The 27,551-nt window shown below is 44.0% G+C and overlaps 1 protein-coding gene and 1 long non-coding RNA gene across 2 annotated transcripts in view; one reads left to right on the forward strand and one right to left on the reverse strand.

The window, feature by feature from the left end:
* Positions 1–27,551, reverse strand: part of LOC310831366 — a 136,652-nt gene that overhangs the window by 43,362 nt on the left and 65,739 nt on the right. The window lies entirely within an intron of this gene.
* Positions 7,877–26,930, forward strand: EIF3B (eukaryotic translation initiation factor 3 subunit B). The gene is made up of 19 exons (XM_083711472.1): positions 7,877–8,619; positions 11,939–12,131; positions 13,929–14,048; positions 14,132–14,189; positions 15,233–15,361; positions 15,715–15,872; positions 17,741–17,872; positions 17,984–18,050; positions 18,719–18,765; positions 18,984–19,194; positions 20,212–20,284; positions 21,992–22,114; positions 22,524–22,602; positions 22,998–23,136; positions 23,654–23,779; positions 24,813–24,890; positions 25,415–25,523; positions 26,123–26,239; positions 26,337–26,930. The coding sequence occupies exons 1-18, from the start codon at positions 7,962–7,964 to the stop codon at positions 26,224–26,226; spliced, it is 2,604 nt and encodes an 867-aa protein (XP_083567598.1). The 5' UTR covers positions 7,877–7,961; the 3' UTR covers positions 26,227–26,239; positions 26,337–26,930.

Here is a 27,551-nt window from a genome sequence, read left to right on the forward strand (position 1 = left end):
ACACAAAGATTCATTCACTTTCTCAGCTTACAAACAATAAGCAACAACAGCATGATAGCACATCACAAATGCATAGATCGTAGAACTATAAAATTGGGAGGGGACCCCCTGGTCATCTAGCCCAACCCCCTGCAATGCAGGAATCTTTTGCCCAACATTGTCGAATATAGGACCCTGAGGTTAAGAGTCTCTACCTACTGAGCTGTTCATCCAGCAGTGTAATACGGTATAAATTATGTAGACTGATTAAAAAATCGTCAGCGAAGCAATTGCAAAGCAATCTCTAAAACACCGTTAACAAAGCACCAACTGAAAAATAAGCTAGACATCACAATTAAAGCAAAAGTCATGTTATGTGATTAACAAATCAGTGCAGCGTTCATAATCTATAAAATATTAGCAACATTAACAAAACAGCTGCCAAAAAATTGAATTAAGTATTGTTTAATTCATGCACACTCCCCACATCCCCATGACTCATAATTGCTCCGTTTAGCTCATTAAAATGCACATCCGCATAATGCCCATGGCAGCAGCTCTCTTCTGAAGGTTCCTCTGGCTGAAGGTGGGGCAGCGCAGGTGGGAAAAGCCATTACCTGCTGGGCAACACCGAGTCTCTCACCCCTCACCCTTGCAGTGCACGGCTTGGTGCTGAAAATGTGAAGCAATAGTCTCTCCTCAGCTGCAGCCATGGCCTGCTGAAGGGAGCATCTCTCCCAACGAGAAGAACAGGGATGAGGGGAAACAACCAACTGTTCAAAGTCTTGCAGATCTGTTTGCCTCAAAGCCTGATCTTTTCACTCTGCACATGTGTCATGGCACGTTACAAGCCACCTTGTAATGGGGCTTAAAAACTGCAGCAGCACCAAGTCAAAATGTTACCACCTGCTAGTGCCTAAATACACATCATCATCATCATCATCATTATTGAATTTATAAAAGTACAAAATACAGAGCTGAAGAATAAAAGAAAAAAATGAAAGAAAAAATAGATACATTACATCAATCCTTAATTCTATTCCACCAAGATCCCGTCTATCCTTCCATGGCTCCCTAAAGTTTCCCATTCCTGCTGCATATTCTATTTTTTCTAACTATTTAAACGTTCAAATTCTTCTCATTATAAGCTATAACTGCTGAGCTTAATCCATATCGGCTTCCATTCCTCTTAAAAACTTTTCTCTTCTTCCTCTCTAATTTTGCTGGTTAAATTTGCTAATTCTGCATATTCCATCAATTTCATCTGCCACTCTTCCTTTGTAGGTTTAGTGGTACCTCGGGTTAAGGACTTAATTCGTTCTGGAGGTCCGTTCTTAACCTGAAACTGTTCTTAACCTGAGGTACCACTTTAGCTAATGGGGCCTCCCGCTGCTGCCACGCGATTTCTGTTCTCATCCTGAAGCAAAGTTCTTAACCTGAGGTACTATTTATGGGTTAGCAGAGTCTGATACCTGAAGCATCTGTAACCTGAAGCGTCTGTAACCTGAAGCGTCTGTAACCTGAGGTACCACTGTACTATCTCCTCTCTCCATCTGTGTGCATATAGGATTCTCGCTGCTGAAGTGGTATACACAAATAAATTTATTTGTTTACTTGGTACCTCGGACCTCATTATTCCTAACAGAAAGGCCTCTAGCCTCTTGGGAAAGCTCTTCTGAAATATTTTTTTTAATTCATTATATATCATTTACCATTATTCTTTAACTACTCTGAAGGTCCACCACATATGGTAAAAAGTTCCATCTGTAGCTTTGCTCTTACAACATTTACCCGATTGTGACTTACACATTTTCGCTAATTTATTTGACATCAAGTACCATCTGTAAATCATTTACCAATAATTTTCCTTAAGAGCATATCAGACTGTGAATTTTAATCCTGTTTCCCACAGCTTTCCCCACAAATCTAACTCTATTGTGGCCCACATCTCTAGCCCAGTTGATCATTGCTGTTTTCACCATGCTATCCTTTGTCTCCTATTCTAATAATAACTTGCACATTTTAGAAATTAACTTCTCATTATTATCTATCAAATCTTCCTCAAATTCTGAGGTCTGTTCTATAAAACCACATTATCAACTTTAATTATTTCATTCAATTGACGGTATGATTGCAACCAGTCTGTCACCTGGTTACCAACTTCTTCCATCTTCTTCAGGCTTGTGTCTGTGAAGTCCAGTAGTTCTCTATACTGTATGTTGCCCATCCTTTTTCCATATTCAATTTTTTTCAGTTCTTCCTTGGAAGTAAGTTCTGCTAAACTCCCAGCAGCCCCAAGAAGTTGGTCTATCTATAAGATGGCACAGGTAATTCTCTGACTCTGGATTCACAGGCCTTATCTGAGAGTGGGAATACGATAACAGTTCTTGGGGTCCTGATTGATATTAACAGTGTATATCAGTCCATGTACTTAAAATGGTCTTACAGGGACACCTCATTTAGTTGTCAGTGTTTTAAGTACTTCAGTTACTTAAAAATATGGTAAGACAGCCCTATGGGGCTGAGTGGGGCCCTGGATCTCTGCTCCAAAGTCCTGCCTTGACAACACAGTTGACTGCAGCCTGTGATCTGCATTGCCTTAAACTGCTGCACTGCAGAAAACAATACCCAAGAGAGCTCATTAAGTGTTCATTATCTCCGCCTTTGTTTTGTAACTCTGAAATGTTTAATACAAATAATGTTTTTTAAATAATAACAACCCCACTCAAATTCTCATAGACTGGAGACTTCAGGGCTCACAGAGCAGGACTTCCAGATAACTTTTCACGTTGGGATTTACGTATTGGAACCAAGAAGAACCCAAAAGAAACTATCCAGACTGAAGCCTCCCTAAAGAATGCACAGAGCACATTTTAAATCCAGGGTAACCATGAGCACTTTACAGTTGCATGCTATTATTAATCATTATTGTTATTGTTATATTCCACAATTATGTACTTTTAACAGCTTCAAGGTGAGCACAACAGGATTCTGATAAAACTTTCCAGGTATGAAGAAGGAGCGACGGGAGAAATTTCACTGACATATTAACCTTATTGTGATACGTAATGAGTGGCATTGGATGGAGGTGACAGTTCTACATCCTGCCAGCGACCACGGTCAGCCCAATACATGTTGGCACCTGAGGCGAACCAAAAAATGGTGCCTCCCCCACAAAGGAAGAAGGGATACGTGAAGAAAAGTGGAAGTGCCCTCCCTCTCTCCACCTGGCTTGGGGCAGGGCCTGGCAGGCTCCATAAAGGGCTGCTGCTGCTGCTTGACAGAGAGGGCTCCCTTTTTTAATTGTTTTACGATTTATCTATGTCATTTTAAATTGTTATTGATATTAATGTTGTATTTTTAGTTTTAGATTTTATGATTTATGTGGAAATTGCTTTCCATTTGGTTGTGTACTTTTTATGTTTTTTTATTATTATTAAAGATTTTCTTGATTTACAAAAGTGTGCAATGTCTCTCTCTCTCGTCCCCCCCCCCCCATGTAACATTTTTATAAATCAGTTTTATTTGTTGAAACATTGGGAAGAAAAGGGGGAAAGAGGTGGGGGGGGGAAGATGGGTGGGGGTGGGGTCGGGTGGCAATGTTTCTATTTTACTTACTATTATGTAGGGTTTTGTGTCAGCGTTGCTTGTACAGGTTCTTTGTGTTCCTTTGGTGGTGAGAGAGGTTGGGGTTGGCTTAGGGTGTGGTTATTCATTTGTGGTTGGCTGTGGTGGTCTTTGTTTTCATGTGTGAGTGGGGTGGGTGGGTGTTTTGGATCAGGTTAGCCATATTGATTTGTATTGATTTGTATGCTGTTGGTGGATTTTTGTCATTGTCTTCTTGGGCTGTGTATGTGATAAAGGTGTTCAAGAAGGACACTGACAAAGTGGAACGTGTCCAGAGGGCAACCAAAACAGTCAAAGGCCTGGAAACGATGCCTTATGAGGAACGGCTAAGGGAGCTGGGCATGTTTAGCCTGGAGAAGAGGAGGTTAAGGGGTGATATGATAGCCATGTTCAAATATATAAAAGGATGTCACATAGAGGAGGGAGAAAGGTTGTTTTCTGCTGCTCCAGAGAAGCGGACACGGAGCAATGGATCCAAACTACAAGAAAGAAGATTCCACCTAAACATTAGGAAGAACTTCCTGACAGTAAGAGCTGTTCGACAGTGGAATTTGCTGCCAAGGAGTGTGGTGGAGTCTCCTTCTTTGGAGGTCTTTAAGCAGAGGCTTGACAACCATATGTCAGGAGTGCTCTGATGGTGTTTCCTGCTTGGCAGGGGGTTGGACTCGATGGCCCTTGTGGTCTCTTCCAACTCTATGATTCTATGATTCTAAGGGGAGCCATACAGGGGTGAAGGTGTCTTCTTCTATTTGTCCCCGTGTCAGTTTCAGTTTATTGGTTGATTTTTCTAGTATGGCTGTTTCCCATACTATTTGGTACCAGGTTGTGTCCTTTTTGATGTGTTTTATTTATTGCTTATGACTTTTGTTATGTTGGAACTTATGTAAATCTTGTCATGTTGTAGGCTGCCTTGAGCATTGTTTTAACTATGGAAAGGCGGCATACAGATAAAATGGTGGTGGTGATGATGATGAAGATCAGCATCAAGAACAAGGCGGGTAATGCATTTCTACATCATTACAGAAGTGGGAATCAAAGGCTGTTGCAGGATAGGAAAAGGCCCCGCTCTGAATTGCACCGGATGAATGCAGACCCCAGGAGGTAACCCCCACCATTTCCTCTCTAGGGGGGAGAGGAGACCAGCAGGATCTCCTATTCACCAAGAGGCAGAATTGGAGGTGGCTGCCAGCAGTTCTGGTCTCCGAGACCACTGCAGCCATGCTGTCACTGCAACAGCAGCATCAGGCAACACATTCCTTGGAGGCCACATTGGCCACTCTGTAGATCCTGCCACCCAAGGCGGTTGCCTCACCTTGCTTCATGGATGGGCCGGCCCTGTCTTGTTAGCAACAAGGGATTACATGTTAGTGGACAAGCAATGGATGTGGCCCTTGCCTTTGTGCAGTAAGCTACATGGCAGATACACATAAGTCAGAGGTTCCTATGCACAAACAAATACACACCTCTCCATCCCCCATCCAGGCAAGTGAAAGGGATTATTATTACAGTTTACGGGTAAATTATTTTTAAATATCTTTGTGAAAATTTATCTCAGCATAGAAAAAGGTAAAAGGAAGTATCAGCTTTGCAAAACATCAGTGCAGCTTGCAGACTTGTAGCACAAAGCAGATCAATATAAAAGTATAAAGGTAAAGGTAAAGCGACCACTGACCATTAGGTCCAGTCGCAGACAACTCTGGGGTTGCGGCACACATCTTGCTTTATTGGCCGAGGGAGCCGGCGTACAGCTTCCGGGTCATGTGGCCAGCATGACTAAGCCGCTTCTGGCAAACCAGAACAGCGCGCGGAAACACCGTTTACCTTCCCACCGGAGCAGTACCTATTTATCTACTTGCACTTTGACGTGCTTTCGAACTGCTAGATTGACAGGAGCAGGGACCGAGCACCGGGAGCTTACCCCGTCGCAGGGATTCGAACCGCCGACCTTCTGATCAGCAAGCCCTAGGCTCTGTGGTTTAACCTACAGCGCCACTCGTCCCATATAAAAGTATAGCACACCATAAACAATGGACAGGGGACAGGAAGAATATTCCCTCTTATGCTCTGAATCTGTACCAAGTCACTTACTGTATGTATCAGAGGCAAGTTCCCTGTACCCAAGTTGGTACACTGGTCTCTCATGGGCAATGCCCCTGTGTTTTTATTAACTTGCGGGAAGTGAACGCGTTTCCATGCGCTGCTCTGGTTTCGCCATAAGTGGCTTAGTCATGCTGGCCACATGACCTGGAAGTTGTACGCCGGGTCCCTTGGCCAATAAAGCAAGATGAGCGCCACAACCCCAGAGTCGGTCATGACTGGACCTAACGGTCAGTGGTCCCTTTACCCTTTAACAGGAAAACAGAAACGGGGTAGGGGGGGAAATAAGGTGCGTGACATACTTACCTATCACATAGGATTGTTGTGAGGATAGAATGGAAGGAGAGACATGTATGGGAACTGTAGCGCTGTGAGGGGAATTGGGGTATCCTAACCACTCTCAGCGCCCTGAACAAACTACATTTCCTAAAAAATTTGGGGGGTAAGCCATGCCTGTTTGAAGTGGTATTAGGTAAAGGTAAAGGGACCCCTGACCATTAGGTCCAGTCGTGACTGACTCTGGGGTTGCGGCGCCCATCTCGCTTTACAGGCCGAGGGAGCCGGCGTTTGTCCGCAGACAGCTTCCGGGTCATGTGGCCAGCATGACTAAGCCGCTTCTGGCAAACCAGAGCAGCGCATGGAAACACCATTTACTTTCCCGCCGGAGCGGTACCTATTTATCTACTTGCACTTTGACGTGCTTTCGAACTGCTACCATTGGCTTTAAATGCATGGTTAAGAATGCAGCGTGCACCAAGGAAATGCCACAGAATTCACTTGCAAAGAAAACACAAATCTGGAGAGGGCCCAATTCATCGCACGTGAGGATCCATTTCCCTTTGGCATTTATTGCAGGTCCTCTTCAGGAGCATTCAGGGTCGGATTTAGGTTTGATGAGGCCCTAAGCTACTGAAGGTAATGGGGCCCTTTATATCTCCAGCTGCCCTTTGTCAACAACAAATGGTCGCTGTTTTTTGTGTTGAATATATGCCATATGCTAATTTATGAACCTAATAGGCATCTAAAGCCATTTGCACATAACAAAATATGTATTTTATCAAAGTAATTGTTGAACTGAAATACAATTAAAAAGTATATTAATAGTGAAATATTTTGGAAATGTGCCATAAGTTTTTTCCCCTTTATTTTTTTTTTTGGGGGGGGGGCCAGAGAGAGTGGGGCCCTAAGCTACAGCTTGTTTAGCTTATACGTAAATCCGGCACTGGAGAGATCGTGCTGACAGTTAAGCGGCGGCGGAGAAGCTGATTATGGCAGGGCTCGTTAAGCCGCAGCGCTCATTAATAGCGAAGGAAATTAAAAAAAAAAAAAAAAAAAAAAAAAACCGAACACGATTTGTAGTTTATGTATATCTTTTTATTGTGATAAGGGATGTTGCCGTAAGTTGGTTTGGGTTGCATTAGGGGAAAAAAGCGACTAATAAACTTAATAACAAAAAATTATTTAGATCAATTGCACCTCCCTATTCTTAGGCTTCCCACTATGTGTCCATTTGACATGCTCAGACCGTCCCCCTTTTTTGCGGAAAGACTTAGTACAGCTCACGCGCCTGGCAGGAGGATGACTCGCCAGTTGGACCCATTTCGGTCATTTTTGAAGGGGTGCTTGATTCCCCTTTGCTACTATCTCCTCCACAGTGACAGCTTACGATTAATATAGGCTAGAATTTAAAATAGGAGGATAAAAATATATATTTCGACAATAATAATATGAGTAGAAGTACGCGGTGACGATACCGCTATTCACGACACTACTTCCACCTCCGCCCTCCCTCTGGGATGGTCCATCCGACCCCACCTAAGGGCGGGCTTAATGCGGGGCCTCGAGCCGCCATGTTGGACTTAACCACCAGGATTGTTCTAACGAGGGGGTGGGGTGTGAAGCGAGCGTACCTCAAGACCGAAACGCCCAATTCCTAGGGGGAAAGCATAACTGGGCGCTAACCGATCTCAAACCCTGTCCTAGCCCATTAACATAGGAGATTAACATATACAACGCAGTAAGACACCGCTTTTGGAATCCGTTCCTCCCCCCTCCTCTGCCGAGTTGGTCCCTGGCCCCTCTCGCGAGACTGGCCGCCGGGTCCGCTCTCGCGCACATGGCCCGGCGAGAGGGCGCCTCCCCTGCGCGCGCGCCTGCGCGCTCCGTGGCCCCTCCCTCCCCCTTTTCGGCCCAGCGCGCCGCCTTGCCTGTTCGTGCGCCGCGCGTGTGAGGCGAGCGGGAAGGCCGCGCAGCCCCCCATGCAGGAGACCCAGGAGAGCCCGGCGGCCGCCGAGACCCCCGCCGCTCTGCCCGCCCAGGACCAGGGGCCCGGAGGAGGGGAGCCCGGCGGCGGAGGAGGAGAAAGAGGCGGCGGCAGCAGCAGCGGCGACTCGGAGGCCGAGCTGCCGGACGGGCCTTCCGCGGAGGAGCCTGAGGGGAAGAAGGAGCCCGAGCCCGAAAAAGGCGGCGGCGAGGAGGAGGCGGAGGAGGAGAAGCCGCGAAGCAGCAGCGCCGGCGAGGACGAGGAGGCCGCTGGAGAGCGTCGGGAGCAGCCGCAACCGTCTCCCCCTCCGGCCGCTGGGCCGCCTTCGCCTCCTCAGGAGTCGCCCGAGGTTGCCGCTGTAGCCGCCGCCGAGGAGCCGCCGGAGCGGGAGAAATCCCCCGAAGCCCCTGCCTCTGCTCCGGCCGAAGGGGGTTCCGAGAAGCCCGAGGGGGACCAGGAGGGATCCGAAGGCGGCGAGGCGAAGAAAGAGGAGCAGCAGGAGGAGGCCGAGGAGAAGGAGGAGGAAAAGGCCGAGAAGCCCAGCAAGGACGAGGAGGAGGAGGAGGAGGAGGGAAGCGGCAAGGAGGAAGAGGAGGATGAGGGCATCTCGTTCAGCGACCCCGAGGACTTCGTGGACGACATCGACGAGGAAGGTGGGTGGGCCGAGGGAGGAGGAGGGAGAGGCCTGGCGGCGAGCCTCTTCCGCCCTTCCTCGACACGTGTTTGTAAGCCGCCTGGAGAGTGGGGTAGAAATAAATATTGCTTTTATTGTTATGTGTAATTTTGTATGTAGCCTTTCCCCCCAGAGAAGAACTCGAAGAAGCTGACAGGTAATATATGGACATTTGTGGGGGTGGGGGGAGAGAGCCTTCTGATCCTTAAAAGAAAGGGGGGGAGGGTCGGTGTGGCCATTTGGGAAGGGGTGGCAGCGCCTCTGCTTTGCTTGCAGAAGGTCCCCTGGAAGGGCCTGTCACATCCCACTGCCTGAAATGGTGGAGACAGTGTCATGGGTGAGTCTAGGCCAGTATTCTTCAACCTGGGGGAGGGGGTCCCCAGGTGTTGGGACTAAAGCTGCCATCATCCTTGACCACAGATGTGAGTTGGCTGAGGGTGACAGCCACCGAAGTTTCAAGGGCGCCTGAGGATCCTGCGTTGAAGAATACTGGTGCAGAGTAGTACCTCAAGCTGTGGGATGTGGTGGTTTGGCAGTCCCCACCACTAGCGTGCCAGGGAGCAGCACCTTCGCTGTAGTGAAGTTGACAAGGTCTGGGACCAGTCCATGTTGAGCAGCACTGGTGTAGACCATAGTGAGCAAGATGACTTTGTGGCCTGGCCATAAGACAAGCTTCCAGCATAGTCCTTCTGAGATAGAACAGGGAAAAGTGAGGGGGTCACTTCGCCATCTTGTTCGCCTACTCCAGCTCCCATCAAACAAAGGGTTTAAAGAGCCAGTGTGGCATAGTGGTTATAGAGTGTTGGACTAGGGCCTAGGAGGCCAAGGTTTAAATCCTGCCAATTGGCCATGAAGCTTTGCACAGGTCTCAGGACTTTGGGGGAATTAAATGGGGAGTGTATTCCAACTCCCATCATCCCTGACTGCTGGCCCTTCTCATTGGGGATAATGAGAGTCATAGTCCAACATCATTTGGGGAACCAGTGTGGAGAAGGGCTGTTCTAGAAGGTCCTGGTCTATCAGACTGAAGAATATGCAAGGCACTTTGGTGGATTGGACGGCAAGGCCCACTTTGCCCAGCATCCTGTTTCTCAACTGTGTTGAGCCAGATGTACCGGTATCTGTAAATCTCACAGCAGGGCACTAGCCCTCTCCTGTGTCTTTTCTCCGGATTGTGGTGCAAAGATATATTGCCCCATTACATGCAGGGCTTTGTGTTCAGTATGCGTCAGGATAGCATGAGAAGGCCTTTGTGCTCGGGTCTTGCTTGGCTTCCTGGAAGCATCTGTTTGGCAACTGTGGGAACAGAATGCTGTACTAGACGGGACTTTGGTCTGATCCAGCAGGGCACTTCTGGTATTCTTATGATTCCTAGCAACTGTAGTTTTTAGTGATGCACTATCTGTTATCTCCAGGTAGGCCTGGGAGAGACACCTGCCTGTAACCCTGGAGACCTGTTGTCTGTTGATGGATAGACCTTATTTAGCTAGATTATAAGGCAGCTTCTTAGTTTATCTGTTTTAGACAGCTTTAGACAGCCATATGTGTAAAGTTGTCTTAACAGGTGAGTTTGCCTGTTCTAAGTCTCATTGGCATTGATAGAATCTATAAAGAGATTTCCAATCTTAAAACTCTCAAATGCTTGTGTTGTTTAAAATATGCTGTTTCTTTATTTTTACTCACACAGAAGTACCATTTGAGATGATTTACAATGTTTAAAATTTTATAAAAACATAAAATAACCAAGCAAGGAGGTGGGATCAGCAGTTGAAATGAAGTATAGAAACATTATCTGCCGCGTACAAGAGATTGTAAATAAATTGTCTTTAATTGACTAAAAATAGGAGACAAAGTGTTTGATTATCTAGCTGCAGCTGCTGAGGAGGACTGCCTGGTTATCACACTGAAATGTGCTTCTACTCTAGGGAGGACATAGAGAAGGGCATTTGTCCCTGACACTTTTTAAAAATAAAGTGAAAAGTAGGTTTCAAAAGGCCATTTTAAATTGGAAGTCTATCGCATGTAAGTGCAGAATAAAATATTCTTAGTGATAACTAGTTTTAAGCCATGATTGTATAAATCATCAGTATGTTAGAATACTGTATTTACTTAAGTCTAATGCGTCATCGAATCTAATGCACACCTCAATTTTCAGAACCTTGAAACCAAAAAAAATTATTTGCTGGCGAATGTAAATGTGCCATCGAATCTAATGCACACCTTGATTTTTACAACATAATTTGGCCAAAAAAAGTGAGCAGTAGATTTGAGTAAATAAGGTATTTTGTTGGTTGTTTTGGTCATTCAGCAGCCCTGATAGTAAATACTGTGTTAGAGGCTAATGCTTTATAAGTGAATTTCTTTTATTGTAAAGGGAAAGATTGTGGTAGGGGCATACAAATTTATAGACTAGAGGATGAAGACTTGCACTTGTCTTGATTTGCTCTGTGATTAGAACAAAGGCTTCTTTGAACCCATGGAAAACTTGTTAAACTGCTATAATTAAAGGGTTTGTAGCATCTTTATAATTATAAATAAAGCCATGTTCGATGTTCAAAGCGTTCAGTTTGGAGAAAGACTGGATGTGCCAGGTTACTTTGTTAATTTTTTGTAGTGGTGTGGAAGGATAGCAGCCAACATTTGTAATAGCATCATTCTGCCCCAGTAGATCCCCCCCCCCATCAGAATATAGAGAACTGAGTTTGCAAGCTCCATAAAAATGTGGATAGTGGAAGAAAAACAGCTTAGCATTGTGGTGGCTGCTTGTCCTGGTTTAAGTGGCAGACTTCAAGGAGAGAGGCAGCCACTGGGAAGAACAGCTTGCCCCTAAATGGTCTACAGATGGGTGACTGTTCTTCTAAGCAAATCCTTATTATACAAAAGGCAGTGAGAATGAGCTCTTGACGCAGCAAAGTAGAGAATGAAGTTTAGAAAAGCATGTAACAAATTACTTTGTTTACTCAGTATGTTTCTAGCAGCAGGATAGCTCGGTTGGTGATAATGCCAAGGTTGAAGGTTCAGTCAGCTGCATATTCCTGCATTGCAGGGAGTTGGGCTAGAAGGGACCTCCAGGTCCCTTCCAACTCTGCAATTCTGTGATCCTTATGCTAAAGGTCTATTAGTTTCTATAGCTAAAATACAGAAGACTGATTCCAATATGGAGTTTGCACTTCTGCTTTCAGCCTTTACCAAACACATGGCTAACCAAACCTAGAATATCCCAATTAGTTTTCTTTTATCTTGTAAATAAATTGTAGGCTTTGCTGTCTCTCTCATTCGCATACTTATCTTTTCCACAGAATTACTTGGAGATATTCTGCAAGAACGTCCACAGGAGGCTGATGGAATCGATTCAGTGATTGTGGTGGATAATGTTCCTCAGGTTGGACCAGACCGACTTGAGAAACTGAAGAATGTTATCCACAAGATTTTCTCAAAGTTTGGAAAAATTACCAATGAGTTTTACCCAGAAGCTGATGGGCAGACTAAAGGGTGAGTGGCTGTCTTTTTTAGCTGTCATTGCTAGCCAGCCTAAAAACTAATTGACCAATCCTTCCCTCTCCAATGAGGTCCCCCCCCACCTTTCCAGTAGGAAAGGGAAGGTAGGGAAACTACTAGCTTGGCCACTACATGGTGGATGGTGCCCTGAACGCCAGCATGGCCAGATCTTGAAAAGCTGCCTCTCCCTAGAAAACTTGTCACTACCTTTTCCTGTGAGGAAAGGAAGGTATGCTTTCTTGGGTAGGTGAGTTACACCAGGTGCTACGCTACCAAGCAGGCAAACAGCCTTTAGCCGAGGAGCCTGTGGGGATTGCCACACAATTGTTAGGGCACCCCAGCATACCTCAGCAGCTTCAAATTTGAAAGGAAGCCTAGTTGGTCACTTGTCATACTTACCAGAGGTTATTGATGCAGTCACCACAGTGAACACGGTGGCTGAAAATGAAAATGTCAGATCCTCTATGACAGGCATCTCCAACTCCCAAGAGAATGTGATCTACTCCCAGTTTAAAAAGAAAACTGGCAGTGATCCATCCGTTGTCATTGGAGGGGGGGAGGAGCGTGCATGGGGGGGGGTGTCCAGAATTGCGCAGCTTTTTTTAGGAGGGAAGTACCCAAAGATGATGAGCTTTTAGGGGGAAGGATTGCACTGAGTTTTTTTTAGCTTTTCCCACTTTTTGTACACAATAAGGATCCTGCAACCTACCTTGATCAGCCGGGAATCTACCGGGGTAGATCACGATCTACTGGTTGGACATCCCTGCTCTATGATTATGGGTTTCCAGTGAGATATGGGACTGAAGTTTCAATGAACTTGCAACATATAAGAACTGTTTTGCCAACAGTGGGCACATGCTATGAATTATTACTCAGGGGCGAAACTAGCTTTATTACACCCGGGTCACCCAGTTTGGCATCCCCCACGCACATTTGCATACATGCACACAAACACACGCAGTTACCCCCTCTGGAGGCTTCACCTAGAGTGCCCCCCCCCCCCCGTAGCTACGGCACTGCATTACCCATGGACAGATAATACTTTTCGAAATTAAGCTATGGGGAGTTGCCTGATAAAAGTAAGTTCTCTGTGAAATTAAACAAACATTTCGTAGAAGAATAAGTTTTTGTAAATTAAGTACTGACATTATCAAGTAGAGGAGGGAGGTTAAGATTAGCCAGGGTCTGCAGGGTGGTTTCACCCCTCCAAATGAACCACCAGCAGGTACAAAATCTGCCTGTCACTAGTCGCCAGATCAAGAGCATCAGAGATCTTGCTTTCTTGTGCATTGAAATGCCTGACATTCAGAATCATCTACCAGCCTTTCCCCCCTCATTCATTTTCCCTTTTGTGTCTCCCCTCTTTCCAGATGGTACATTATATGCTAATGTGGCAAACATATGGAGCCATAGCTCTATTTTTCAGCTGTTGCCATTGTCTCTGAGACAATGCAAATTGAAAAAAAAATGCACCTTGATCCTGCCCTTAAAATGGTGTATGCCACGCATGAGGGATTCTTGCACAGAGATAATTCTCAGGGCAGCAGCTGCAGGCCCAACTTTCACTCATTGCACAGTGTCACATAGCATTTGGCACAATTATATAAACAAGCCTGAAATATGACTTTAGGGAAACAGTTGGTGTTGAATTCCGTTGAGTTGAAGTGTAGCTGATGTCACTGTTGAGGTACGGCTGAATCCAGAGCATTGGGCCTTTCATTTCATGTATCAGCTCTTTGGGCAATTTCAAATTAAGTTGTCAGCAATAACTAACTAGATGTTTTACTGCAGGTATATTTTCCTGGAGTACATGTCTCCAACTCATGCTTCAGATGCCATTAAAAATGCAGATGGCTACAAGCTAGACAAGCAGCACACTTTCAGGGTCAACCTTTTCACTGACTTTGACAAGTGAGTATCGTCATTTCTTAAAAGCAGAAAAGATTGACTGTTTGAAATACAAAGAAGTATAACTGACTGAATCACATTTTCAGATACATGACAATCAGTGATGAGTGGGAAATCCCAGAAAAGCAGCCATTTAAAGACCTGGTGAGTTTTCAGATGCATGTATAGACTTTAAAGATAACTGTGTCCATCAAGAGGCAATACTAAGTTTGTACCTGCGCAGGCTTGGAATCCCTCCATTGCGGGTCATGAACTCCTAATACTGTAGGTTGTTAAAGAATACCCCCACAGCTCAGCTTGAAATGTGAATGATACACTGTGACAGGCAATCAGATACTTACTGAAATCTGAGCATCCCAGTGTTCTTTTTAAAAAATAAATATTTGTATATATGACTGCAAGATGCAAAATAATCTTGCCTGTAAAAATGTTAAGTGTTTGCAAACTTTTGTCAATGATCCTGATATAACATTTGCCCGTGTTACAGTGAACGTCTGCAGTTTTATGTCTTTCAACAAATGCAGATGAATATGGTGAATTTTGGCTTTCACTGTTGTGTCTTGGAACCATGGGAAGTTCACAAAGCCCATCTAGGTGTGTCAGAATTCAGATCTGGATGTTCTCCAAATTTCACAAATTCAGTATAATACTCAGGAAATGTTGTGTCCAGCAAGTTGAGCTTTTATATTAGCTTTTCCATCGTTATTAAAGGTAAAGGTAAAGGTAAAGGTACCCCTGCCCGTACGGGCCAGTCTTGACAGACTCTGGGGTTGTGCGCCCATCTCACTTAAGAGGCCAGGGGCCAGCGCTGTCCGGAGACACTTCCGGGTCACGTGGCCAGCGTGACATCGCTGCTCTGGCGAGCCAGAGCCGCACACGGAAACGCCGTTTACCTTCCCGCTGGTAAGCGGTCCCTATTTATCTACTTGCACCTGGGGGTGCTTTCGAACTGCTAGGTTGGCAGGCGCTGGGACCGAGCAGCGGGAGCGCACCCCGCTGCAGGGATTCGAACCGCCGACCTTTCGATCGGCAAGTCCTAGGCGCTGAGGCTTTAACCCACAGTGCCACCTGCGTCCCCTCCCATCGTTATTAACCCTGTCTCAAATAACCCTGTCTCAAATAAAGACCAAATAGTATTTTTTTATAGGTCCTATCTTCTTAAACTGTTTTCCTTTTGACTTTTCCAGGGGAATTTGCGCTACTGGTTGGAAGACCCAGATTGTAGAGATCAGTACAGTGTGATCTTTGAATCTGGAGACAGAACCTCTATTTACTGGAATGATGTTAAGGATCCTGTCACAATTGAGGAGAGAGCTGTGAGTGTCCCTAGGAAGTATCTCTTTACTGAGAGCAGTTTTTTGTGCAGTGTCTGTAAAAAGGAAATAAAATATATAATGTGACTAAACATTCAGTTAGCAAATGATTCAATGAACGTAATAGCTATTCAATACATTAGTGAATCACATCAGTTACATGGCTACCAGTTGACCATATTCACATATGAGATTTCTGTTTTTAGAATGCTGTGGGCCACAAATAAATTTAGAGGTCGATTGAAGTTAGATGTCATGCACCAGAGTAAGGGATTAATCCCAGATAAGTTTTTGTGCACCAATATGCAAATGAAATAGGATTCAAATGGTTATGCTATGCACTTTCCCCCTTGTAGCGATGGACAGAAACCTATGTACGCTGGTCTCCGAAGGGTACCTATCTGGCTACATTCCATATGAGGGGCATTGCTTTGTGGGGTGGAGAGAAATTCAAGCAGATTCAGAAGTTCAGCCACCAGGGGGTGCAACTCATTGACTTCTCACCTTGCGAAAGGTAGTGTATGAAATTAGTTGGTGGTGTTACTGTGGGAATCGGGTGTATAAAATATATTGCCTGTTACAGTTACGCATTCTATTTATTGATTTACCTATTGGGGGCTGTTATACCACATTTCAACCATATTCCTGTTATGGTTTTCAAGATAGAATAAAACAACGTGCAACTACAAACAAAACACTAAACTAAAACTTAAAGGATCATGGAAGTAGTACAAAACATTGCCTGAAATGAAAAGAGAATAAAGTACATATCAGGCTAACCACTCTGGGAAGAACATTTCACATCACAGTTGAAGCAACACCTCCAAGAAGACCCTCAGGTGACAGGCACAGCCAAAGGAGACTCTGTGCAGGATATGTTAATGTATGAGTAGATTACATTAGATCTGTTTGTTGTTGTTTGCACTTGTAGCTCAGTCTTCAAGAGATCTTTTCATTCAGGACCAGTCAGGTCTGAGCAGTTTCCATAGCCCCTTGGTGGAAACATTGGCTAAATTTATTAATACGTTTCTAGACTTTCAGCAAGCAGAATTTGCAGGGTATGAAATATCAAACTGCAGCTATTTTTTCTTGTTGTGAAGGTTCTCATGCTCATGCTTTCTTGGCATAGCTTGTGTGAAATAGTTTGGGGAAAACGTCGTTGAGTGAGGGCCCCCTGTCTCACAGAATGCTTCCTCACTCGGCCTCCTAGCACGGAAGGGAAGGTGTTATGGCTCACCCTTGTCTTCTACCTCTTTTCTACATACATTCCTGGCTCCTGGAGAGGCAGGGACTCTTCAAGGCCTTTTGCTCCCAATTCTCTCTCTCTGTCTGTCTGTATTTGTCTGTTTTTCTTTCTAGCTAGCAACTAGGTCTTTTATATAGCATGATTCAAAACAGTTCTGCCATTTAGAGAGTTCAACTCTTGTTCTATGAGAATTCCAAGTGGTCTAGAAGCAGCTTCCTAGACCTATCATAGTTGATAGTGTAGTGCAGAGCTCTCCAAACTGTGTGTTGTGTGACTGCTCCCCACTCTCCTCCTGGGGCTGGAAAGGGGCTAGTTTAACCTCCAGTTTGCTAGGAAAAGTGAATTACTGTGTTGCAAAAAGTTGCATTTCCAAAAAGTATGTCGCCAACATGAAAAGTTTGGAAAGCTCAGGTGTACCTCCACCCCAAACTCTTGGTTGCCTCTTCAGTTCCTTGAACTAGCTAAGACTTCCTGCCTTTTGTTGGCTTTGAGGTGAGAACATAATTGGTCACAGACATTTGTGTTGTGGTTTGTGTTGAATCACATTTGTTTGCTGAAGGGTTGAAGCTGTTGGGAATGTTATATTTGAAGCCTTTGTGCTACAAACCACTATCATACCACATATGATTAATGCATAAACCTTAAAAGGGGGAGACAGGATGTTAGATGCTGATGTTTTTGAGGGCTCTGCCATTCACTCACTTATTTGTCTTTCTATTGCCTGCTTTTCTGCAGTCCAAGGAACTCTAAATAGCTGTTATGAAACTGACCAGTGTTTTGTTATTTTAATTCTGGAATTTGGCAAAGTTGAGTACTGCTTGAGTGACAAGGCCCTGGCAACAAGAATACAGTATCTTGGATGCACCATGTAAAACACAAAATCTGCATTTTAATGGAAAAAACTTTCTTGATTCTTCACCATACATCAAGATGTGCTTTGCTGTCTTACAAAACGTCTGCTAAGCATTGCAGTTTTGAAAGTATGCTTCCCCCCTGTGAAGTTGTCTTCTGGGAACAGAAACTAAGAAAGATAAAACATGCCCCTCTAATGAATTTCAAAGCAACTCAAATGTTTAAACTTGACATTAGACCACAGCTTTTATGTTTGTATAATTGATCTATTCTTCTTTGTGAAGGTACCTGGTCACCTTCAGCCCTCTAATGGACACCCAGGATGACCCTCAAGCGATCATTATCTGGGATACCCTAACTGGACAGAAGAAGCGCGGATTCCACTGTGAAAGCTCAGCCCACTGGCCCATTTTTAAGTAGGTTGGGCAGATGGTTAACAAATTGCTTTTTTTAAAAAAAAAACAAGCAAACATGGTTTTGTAATGGGAAAGAGAAACATATCTGATTTCTTGAAATTCTTTGCTTAGGTGGAGTCATGATGGTAAATTCTTTGCTCGGATGACATCTGACACTCTTAGCATCTATGAAACACCTGTAAGTCTCCCTTCCTTTCTGATGTAATATGATAGATTCTGTAACGTGCCTATTCGCAGTCAAAATGTGCCAAAAGGTATACCGCTAATAAGAATATAAACTTAGTGGGCGATGTGCAAGCATTCATCCCATACCCATTCTGACTGCAGTGTTTGCACATCACCCACTAATGCAACCTAAAAGATGTTGCTAGTTTGGCTTCAAATGTTGGACAGAGGTTGCATTTTCTCTCTCACACAAAACCTCCAGAAACCACCACAATTACTTGTGGGACAGCCTTCTTGTAGCTGTCCGTTAAGCTTTTTGAAATACTGTTTGTTCATAGTATTCTTTCCCCAACAAAAGTGAGGAAAAGGTGTATTGGCCCTTTTATGTCCAATAAAGACCACTTAAGGCTTTTGTTGTTGTTTTTTTACATGTCTTAAGTATTAAAGTGATTCCCCATTTCTGTTTCTTGTCCTTGTGTTTATGTTAAGATGTTATTTTCTTCTTCGTTGATTGTTATGTTTATAGTTTCACAATGTTTTTATGGTTTGTTTTACATCACATTGGGGGGCTCTCTTAGGCAGAGAAGTAGACTATAAGCTTTAACATAAATGTTATAAACTTAAATTGAGATAGATAGGTGTGTACTAGAATCATTTTGACTTTATGTTCTCTCTTTCTAGTCAATGGGTCTGTTGGACAAGAAAAGTTTAAAAATCAATGGGATCAAGTGAGTATTTTTCTTTAGATCTTACTCTCCTTGCTGCTACTGCTGCTACTGTTATTTTTGCCTGCGATATATAATTGTCCTCCTCACAGTGGCTCCCTCTCCTTTTCCAAAGTGTGAGAAATAGATTTCATTTGGCTCATGTGATGTATGTGTTTTTTATTTAAAAAAATGTGCCTTAAACTACTAAATGGTTGCATGTTCTGTTTACCATCCCTCAGAGACTTCTCCTGGTCTCCAGGTGGCAACATAATTGCTTTTTGGGTGCCTGAAGACAAAGATATACCAGCAAGGGTGACGTTGATGCAGCTGCCCTCCAGACAGGAAATCAGAGTGCGGAATCTCTTCAATGTGGTGGACTGCAAGCTACATTGGCAAAAGAATGGGGATTATCTCTGTGTGAAAGTAGACAGGACCCCCAAAGGCACACAGGTACGTGGCTCCAAAGCTTCCTTACAGAACTGTTAAACTCTCTGATTTTGAAATCCCAACCTTTATATTATCAAAGCTAAGAGAACACTTGAAAGCCTTTTCTGTTTTTGATTGAAGCATTCTTGCTCAAAGAGTGGCTGGGGAAACCCAGCCAGATGGTCTGGGTGTAAATAAATTATTATTATTATTATTATTGTTATTATTATTATTATTATTATTATTATTATTATTCCTCCACCTGCAGCAGCTTCATGGTGCCTGATCTCCTCACATATAAGTTGCATGGTTTGTGTTTCTGTCTATTCCCTCCTTTCTGTTTGCACTCTGTGTAAGCCCCATTGCTCTTTAACTACGGACTGCCAGTTCCTGCACTGGGCGAAAGCTTTTTAATGAACTCTTAGCACAGAACTGCAAGGATTACCAGAGAACATATTAAAGAATCCAAGAATTTTATTCTAAATATAGGTAGTTCACATGCTGCTATAAAACCTCCTGAATAGAAAATGACTCATGTTTACAATTACAGGGGTTGAGATTAAAATGAAGCTATCCCATCAGGCATGGACCTGTTTTCCACACAGTCTCCTGTGTGTCCCCACCCCCCTCCTGAGTGCAAATAGTTCCATTCTTCAGAGTTGATGTCATGTGTGCCTGGAGATGGCTGTATCTTACTCTGACTGGTTTACTCCATAATAGCCTTGTCTAATATGTATTTCAGTTGAATACTTTGCAGTTCAGCCTTGTAGAAGAGAATAAATAACAGTGTCTGGAAGGCTAGCCTTATTTTGGTTCTTCTTTGCTGCAAGAGACTTGTGGCTCCTTAAAGACTAATTCTAAAGTGCTGCAAGACACTTTGTATTAAATAACAGTAGTGCATCTTGCTCTAAGTTATGAGATTTTAGGCACCCTAAACAGCAGCAGGCCAGCTACTTCTGCTTTGTATTAAATGCACATCATCTCAAGTCCCTACCTGAGTAGATGACATGCCCACATCACCTTTTTTCTCCCCACCTGCAGGGTGTAGTGACCAACTTTGAAATCTTTCGCATGAGAGAGAAGCAGGTTCCTGTTGATGTGGTAGAAATGAAAGGTAAAGGACACATTTCACACAGCTTCAGCTCTCTATGCACTACTTTTTGTCCTTCAGTGTATATCTAATTTAGAGTTTATAGCATATGAAATATAACAGAAGTGAAACACCACATAATGTAGCCACCAGGGTGCTGAAATGTATTCTTCCAATGCTACTCTCTGAAGCTAGGATCAGAACCACTGTTCTAGGATCAGAACCACAGTGCCTGCAGTTCCCGTTTCCTGGAGGCAGTCCAGGAGACTACCATGGTTGATGGCATCAAATGCCTACGAGAAATCAAGAAGCAGGAGCAAGGTCACACTGCCCCATTCTGCTCTTTGTAAAGGTCATCCATCAGGGCGACCGCTTGCAGCTGCCCCACCACAGCCCTCTTCACCACCTTTTCCCAAAGGGGGTATTTGCAAGTGGTTGATAGTTGTTCCAATCCAAAGGGTCCAGAACCAGTTTCCTTACGAGCAGCCACACCACCGCCTCTTTCAATGCAGCAGGGAACATCCCCTCATGCAGTGAAGCTTTAACCACACTCTGGACCTAACCAGTCAGCCCTCCTGGACTAGATTTGATAAGCCAAGAGTGACTACAGTCGAGGGGAAATGGGGTGGTGCGCATTGCCGCCAGCAGCTTGTCACACCAGCTGATTGCATAAGGTGAAACTGATCCCACAAAACACCCCCGATAATGACACTATCAAGCAGAGCTGCAACAGGTGCGGAGTCAAGATCACTCCAAAGTCGAGGCTCTTCTCAAGCGTGCAGCCAATTGGTCATGATGGGTCTTAGAAAGTTCTAGAGGTCCCTCCACTCTAGGGGATGCAATGCGAGACCACACTGCCACATGGCAGGCACGGTTATGTGTTCTTACCGGTGTTGGGTCAGCTTCAGAGCAAGATTTGCACCACCTGCGCTCCAGTCTTCCTCTGGCCTGTTTCACAGTCCAACATTCTTCAGAGTACCAAGGAGCTGTTCAGGCTCTACAACACCAGAGAGGATGCTCATGAGCAGGCATAGGCAAACTTGGCCCTCCAGATGTTTTGGGACTACAATTCCCATCATCCCTGACCACTGGTCCTGTTAGCTAGGGATGATGGGAGCTGTAGTCCCACAACATATGGAGGGCCGAGTTTGCCCATGCCTGCTCATGAGTGATCATGGCAACTTTGCATTTCATATCGCCATTTTATAGGTAGGCAGGATCACCAGCTTTCTCCGCTGGAAAATCCCCCAGAGCATTGAGAAACACATCTGGTTCCATCAGTCTAGAGGGTGGGCCATCCACATGGCCCTCCTGCAGTGGGGACCTGCCACCCCCAGTCAAAACTTAACCTGATAATGGTCTGACCATCACAAGGAAGTGCATTGTGTTCCCCCATCTTCAGTCCATCCTTCATATCACTTGGGGTAAAGACACATCAAGAGAGTGCCTTGACTGGTGTGTTGGACCAAAGTCCATCTGAAAGAGACCCGTGTTTGTCATGGAGTCTGAATTCTCTAGCTGGCCCAAGAGCAGCCTCCGCATGGATATTGAACTCACCCATGATTATCATTTTAGAGTCCTCTGAAAATATCCCAGAGACTACCAGCCTGATCAGGAATGCTGCTGGACAGCAGCATTTTGAATGTCTAGGAGACCCGCATGAATTGGAAGGCTTTTCAGAGAGGATCTGGCTAATTTTACAGGTTTAATGTAGGTCTTCATCTCTTGCAGAAAGCATCATAGCGTTTGCTTGGGAGCCAAATGGAAGCAAGTTTGCTGTGTTGCATGGAGAGCCACCACGAATATCGTGCTCTTTCTACCATGTGAAAAACAATGGGAAAATAGAGCTCATTAGTAAGTAGAATTCAAGAGGCTGTGCATGGGCTTGGGGTTTGAGGAGTTCTCTGTGTGTTGTTACAATCTGTTTTAAAATTCATTTGAACTTCATTTTGGCCAAATATCTTTGTCTTGCAAGACCTCTTGGATTTCTCAACTATTGAAACTTGGACAATGCAGCACTTGGTCATTTTTGTGACTGCAGATCTGCTGTAAAAGCTTATTGATGCTAAGTAAGGCTTCTTATATGAATGAGATTGTGTATCCTAGTTATTCCTGGTCTTGTCAACACTCAGGAGGCAGCATTAACGGGGGCATGAATATTTTGATTACTTTGTTTTGTAAGGCTAAAATCTTCATTGCAAAGGCATAATATCAACCTTATAAAGCAAGGATATTTGTCTCATGTATTTAAATCTTATTTCAGAAATGTTTGACAAGCAGCAGGCAAACACGATATTCTGGAGTCCTCAAGGGCAATTTGTGGTGTTGGCTGGTCTCAGGAGGTGAGTACTGTTTCTTGGCAAGCATATCTTGAGTAACAGAAGCTTTTTTTAAAAAAGTTGGTTCTTAAAACAGGTTCCTTAGAGGGTGCCATCTTGGTCCACTGGAGCAAAAACCACACAGAGCTCTGTTTAATTTGAAATGGTTCTGTAGAGTTTTATTTCATCCTACAGAGTAAGAGTGATCGGCAGGTTAGTTTACCTTAATATAAAGGAAACTTGTGCCCTCTCCCAGACAAAGGACTTTATGAAGACTGTTTCATATCCAACTTCTCAGCTTTTAGATGATGGCACCTGACTCATACCCAGTTTCCAAAGAAATGTTTGTTCGATTGTTTCACAGCTTAAAAGTTGCCTGCATGTAATATATAAAATATTCTAATTATTTTTCTATGCAGCATGAATGGTGCCTTAGCTTTCGTTGATACATCTGACTGCACCATGATGAACATTGCTGAGCACTACACAGCCTCAGATGTTGAATGGGACCCCACAGGCCGCTATTTGGTGACTTCTGTCTCTTGGTGGAGTCACAAGGTATTATCAATACTTCCCCACCCCTTACCCTTATCCATCTTGAGCCTGTTAAGAGGCCTTGTGTTGTATTTGTTTTAGCTTGGATACCTTTTACCTATTAATATCATCATTAATAGCATTGCTCATTATTTCTTGTCATTCTCATGCCTTGGTAGGCCCGGTGCATTGGTTCTGCTCTTAATTGTAGAAGAGGCTTGGGTAAAGGGGAGGAGATAATTGTGGGACTTCCAATGTGTACTCAACTACTTAATGTGTGCTCCTAAAACAGTGAGATACCTTAGTTACTCTGGTGCTTGGCTTTCTGTGTTGGTACCTTGTTTATATGTAATTCAGATCTTTATAGTAAACATTTGCCATATGCAAGTTAAGGCATCAGTTGATGGTCATTAGAAATCCTTTCACAACACCACGGAAGGGAATTTGAACGCTTTCAGCTTTTTAGGACTACAAAGTGAGCGGCTGGGTGCGAAGAATGCTGCACCACATGTGACACAACTTCACTGAACTCTCTTTCTAGGTGGACAACGCCTATTGGCTGTGGACTTTCCAGGGTCGCCTCCTACAGAAGAATAATAAAGACCGGTTCTGCCAGTTACTTTGGAGACCCAGGCCACCTACGTTGCTCACCCAGGATCAAATAAAGGTATGGTGTCCTTTACGGTGGGAGGTTTGGTGTAACTTTTTGGGTTGATATTAAGAGAAGGAAGCTCGGTATTAGGAAAACAGCTCTAATGCTTCGGGAATTATAACAGAGACAACAGTTGAAGCTCACCACAAGCTGGGGATAAGGAAGAGACATAGGTCAGCATTAGATCAGGTACTTTATGTGTGTCTGATCTCAAGTTCAATCCCTGACATCTCCAGTTAAATGTTCAGGTGGTAGGTGATGAGAAAAATCTCTGAGATCCTGGAGAGCTGCTGCCAGTCAAAGTAGTCAGTATTGCAATACATGGGTCAGTGGCTTAACCTAGCAGCTTGCCATGTCCGCAAACCACTCCCCCAGTTCAATTTGCAATTGCCTCCAGCGAGCCCAGCTGAGTTTATCCCTTTCCCACTGAAGTGGACCTCATTCCCCTGATTACATTGGGAGCATGACATTTGTTGATCCAGCCCCATTCTGATTCCTGGTGTGCTGCCTACAGCTCTTGGGAAGTGTACTTTTCCCAGTTTACCAACATTAAGTAGTCTTGGGAAAAACCTGTTTCTCAATTACTGTTGTCTGGGTCGCTGCACTTTAGCTGCTGAAGAAGGGATACTTGCTCCCAGAGCAGGTTACAAGTAAGTGGCTTGGGGGAGGGGATTTGGGGAGTTTGGGGAATTATCCAAGCCAGAGAAAGACTTAGGGCCATAATGCTGTCTTGCTATTCATGGAATGTAGTCAACTACCTTTTACTCAGACCCATTGAAATGAATAAACTTGTATTAGTTATGTTCATTAGTTTTATTGAGTCTACCATTGAGTAAAACTAAGTGGAATACCACTGTAGAACTAAGCATGTCTGATGGATTGCTGTAGTATCCTGTGCACGGTATTCGAAAGGCATGTCTTTGACATCCTGCTTAGTCCACTTTTTCTTCTCAAAATATGCTGGGGCTATATGAAATGGCAGATTTTGCTCAATAATAACATAAAATCATTTAAAAATACAATATATAACACTTATTTCTTGAAACAGCAAATCAAGAAAGATCTGAAGAGATACTCCAAAATATTTGAACAGAAAGATCGCCTGAGCCAGTCTAAAGCCTCAAAGGTAAGCTACCTTTTGATCTCTTGGTGCTTTGGTTTTGAGTTCAGACACCTATTTCCAGATCTAGAACCCTTGGATTAATTTTCCAAAGCTGCTTCTGGCAGGAACGTTGTACAATAAGGGAGTGCTGGGACAGGGAGGTTGGAGCACACTGCAATATTGGAGCAGGGAAGTCAGTAATTGAGAACTCTTAATTCTTCTGCTGGAGAATATGGAACCTTTAGCAGTATTCAGTGTGGGGAAATGTCCGTAAATGCCTTTTCCTCCTTGTGGCATCATTTGGCCCAGATCTTGATGCAATGAATTTCGCAAAGCGAAGCCGTCTGTTTGCACTAGTGAAAGGTATTTTGTCACCCCAGTCCTTCCCATATTTACATGGAAATAAGTCTCTTTGGTAATTTTAAGTAAGCATGTTTGGGATCAAAGCCTTGGAAAGTCCAGCTTCTCTCCCCATCTTGATTACTCCTGGGGAGGTTTCTAGCTGCATTTTGATTGAAGGTTTAATAGCAACCTCTTGTTTTCTATAGGAACTGGTAGATAGAAGGCGAACAATGATGGAGGAGTTCAAAAAATACCGCAAGATGGCACAAGAGCTGTACATGGAGCAGAGGAATGAGCGGTTGGAGCTCCGCGGAGGTGAGTTGGCTTTCCAAGCATTCATTGTCTTGGGCTGCAATCCTGTGCATGTTTACCGGAGAGTAAGCTGCAGTGAACTCAGCAGCCACATGAAGGCAAGTCTCTGTTAGGGAAAAATATTGGCAGAACTGTTACTGAAATAGTGTTGGGCTTACCTTAACAAAATAAATGATAAGCAAAATAATTACCGTATTTTTTGCTCTATAAGACTCACTTTTTTCCTCCTAAAAAGTAAGGGGAAATGTGTGTGCGTCTTATGGAGTGAATGCAGGCTGTGCAGCTATCCCAGAAGCCAGAACAGCAAGGGGGATTGCTGCTTTCACTGCGCAGCGATCCCTCTTTCTGTTCTGGCTTCTGAGATTCAGAATATTTTTTTTTTCTTGTTTTCCTCCTCCAAAAACTAGGTGCGTCTTGTGGTCTGGTGCGTCTTATAGAGCGAAAAATATAACAAAAAAGTTGATACGTGGCAGAACTAGTTGGTTTGAATGAGATGGCAGCTGTAGCTCTGTTCCAACACAGCTAAGATTCTGTTTCATTATGGAGCCAGCATAATGCTGCCTTGAAATCATCCAGGTCTAAAACTTTTTCTCTCTTTACAGGAGTGGACACAGATGAGCTGGACAGCAATGTGGATGACTGGGAGGAGGAAACTGTTGAATTTTTTATCAATGAAGAAATTATTACAGTTGCAGAGCCAGAGTAGTCCGAAAGCCGTGGTAAAACCCATTCACATTGTGTACTTGGGGTGGTAGGGAGGGGAAGCTTTGTTGAAATCCTGGAGACTGAGAGTTACCACCTTCTCTTCCTTTGCAGCACCACCATATCTCGTACTGAGGAGGGATTTGTTCATTTCCAGAAGGTCTACACAACTTTGGACTTTTTTAAAATCCATATTCTCTCTCTGGACGGTGAATGCGCAGGATTCGTTCATTCTGACACATTGTAGTGCCTTCTAGTCCCCACTGCCTACCGTGGGGTCACTCGAAAGGCACTGCTTTTAAATTTTTATCCTTTATTGGGGGAGGGTTTAGTTTAATTTTGAAAAAAATCTACCACCAGTATTTGCTGCTTGACACTCCAGCAGTGCTGCTCTCAGCTGAGCAACGTGGAACTGTGGCCCTTACAACTGCAGCCTTGGCGCAACTTTCAGTGTCTTGCCACAAACTCATGATGCTTCTGTTTGCTGAAGACTGTTCCTGTGCCCAAACCACACAGGTGGAAGTTGGTTTCAGGTTGGGGAAGATCACCGAAAAAACTGTACTTCATACTATGTGCTTTAATTTGCGGAAGCAGCACTACAGTGGGCTCTACCCTCCTCCATTCAGATTGTGACTGGAGCTCTCCCAGGTTGAACATTGGAAATAAAGCAAACCTGTATGCTTAATAAAGAGGGCTGTGTTATATGAAGCTTTCTCACTTTCAGACTCATTCTTGTGGCGTTTGCCTGTAGCAAGTAACATCTTGCTATCTGCAAATTGAATTTACATTCATTTGATTTCATATGCTTCCTCCATGCCCGACCACCAATAAGTGAGTTACAGATACATAATCTCAAGGTACATGGTCTCTGCAGCAACAAAATCAGATGCACTGGGGGTTTTATTTGCAAACAGCTTGAGTCTATTAAAAAAAACCCAAAAACAAAAGTGCTGTTTGAGTATTAGACCAATGTAGGGGGCCATTTGTTGCCTACTTTGAAGAGGAAGGCAAAGCTGTACCTAAGAGCTGCTAAGATCAGCTCCATCTGAGCATCATCGTCGTCATTTTATTTGTATGCCGCCTTTCCACAGTTAAAACAGTGCTCAAGGCGGCTTACAATACGAAAAGATTTACATAGTTACAAACATAGCAAAGTAGTCATAGGAATAAATAAAACACATCAAAAATTTACATAACCAAACTGAACAATTTCCACATAAAAATAAAGTTGCAAAAAATTATCAGTAACAGCAAAAACTCCCGACAAAACTCCCAAAATATTCCAGCAGCAGTTCTTGTGAAGCCTGTCAGGCCCCATCCTGGGCCAGG

The sequence above is a fragment of the Podarcis gaigeae genome (genome assembly GCF_964106915.1).
Source record: "Podarcis gaigeae genome assembly, chromosome: 14".
In the NCBI taxonomy this organism is placed as follows: Eukaryota; Metazoa; Chordata; class Lepidosauria; order Squamata; family Lacertidae; genus Podarcis; species Podarcis gaigeae.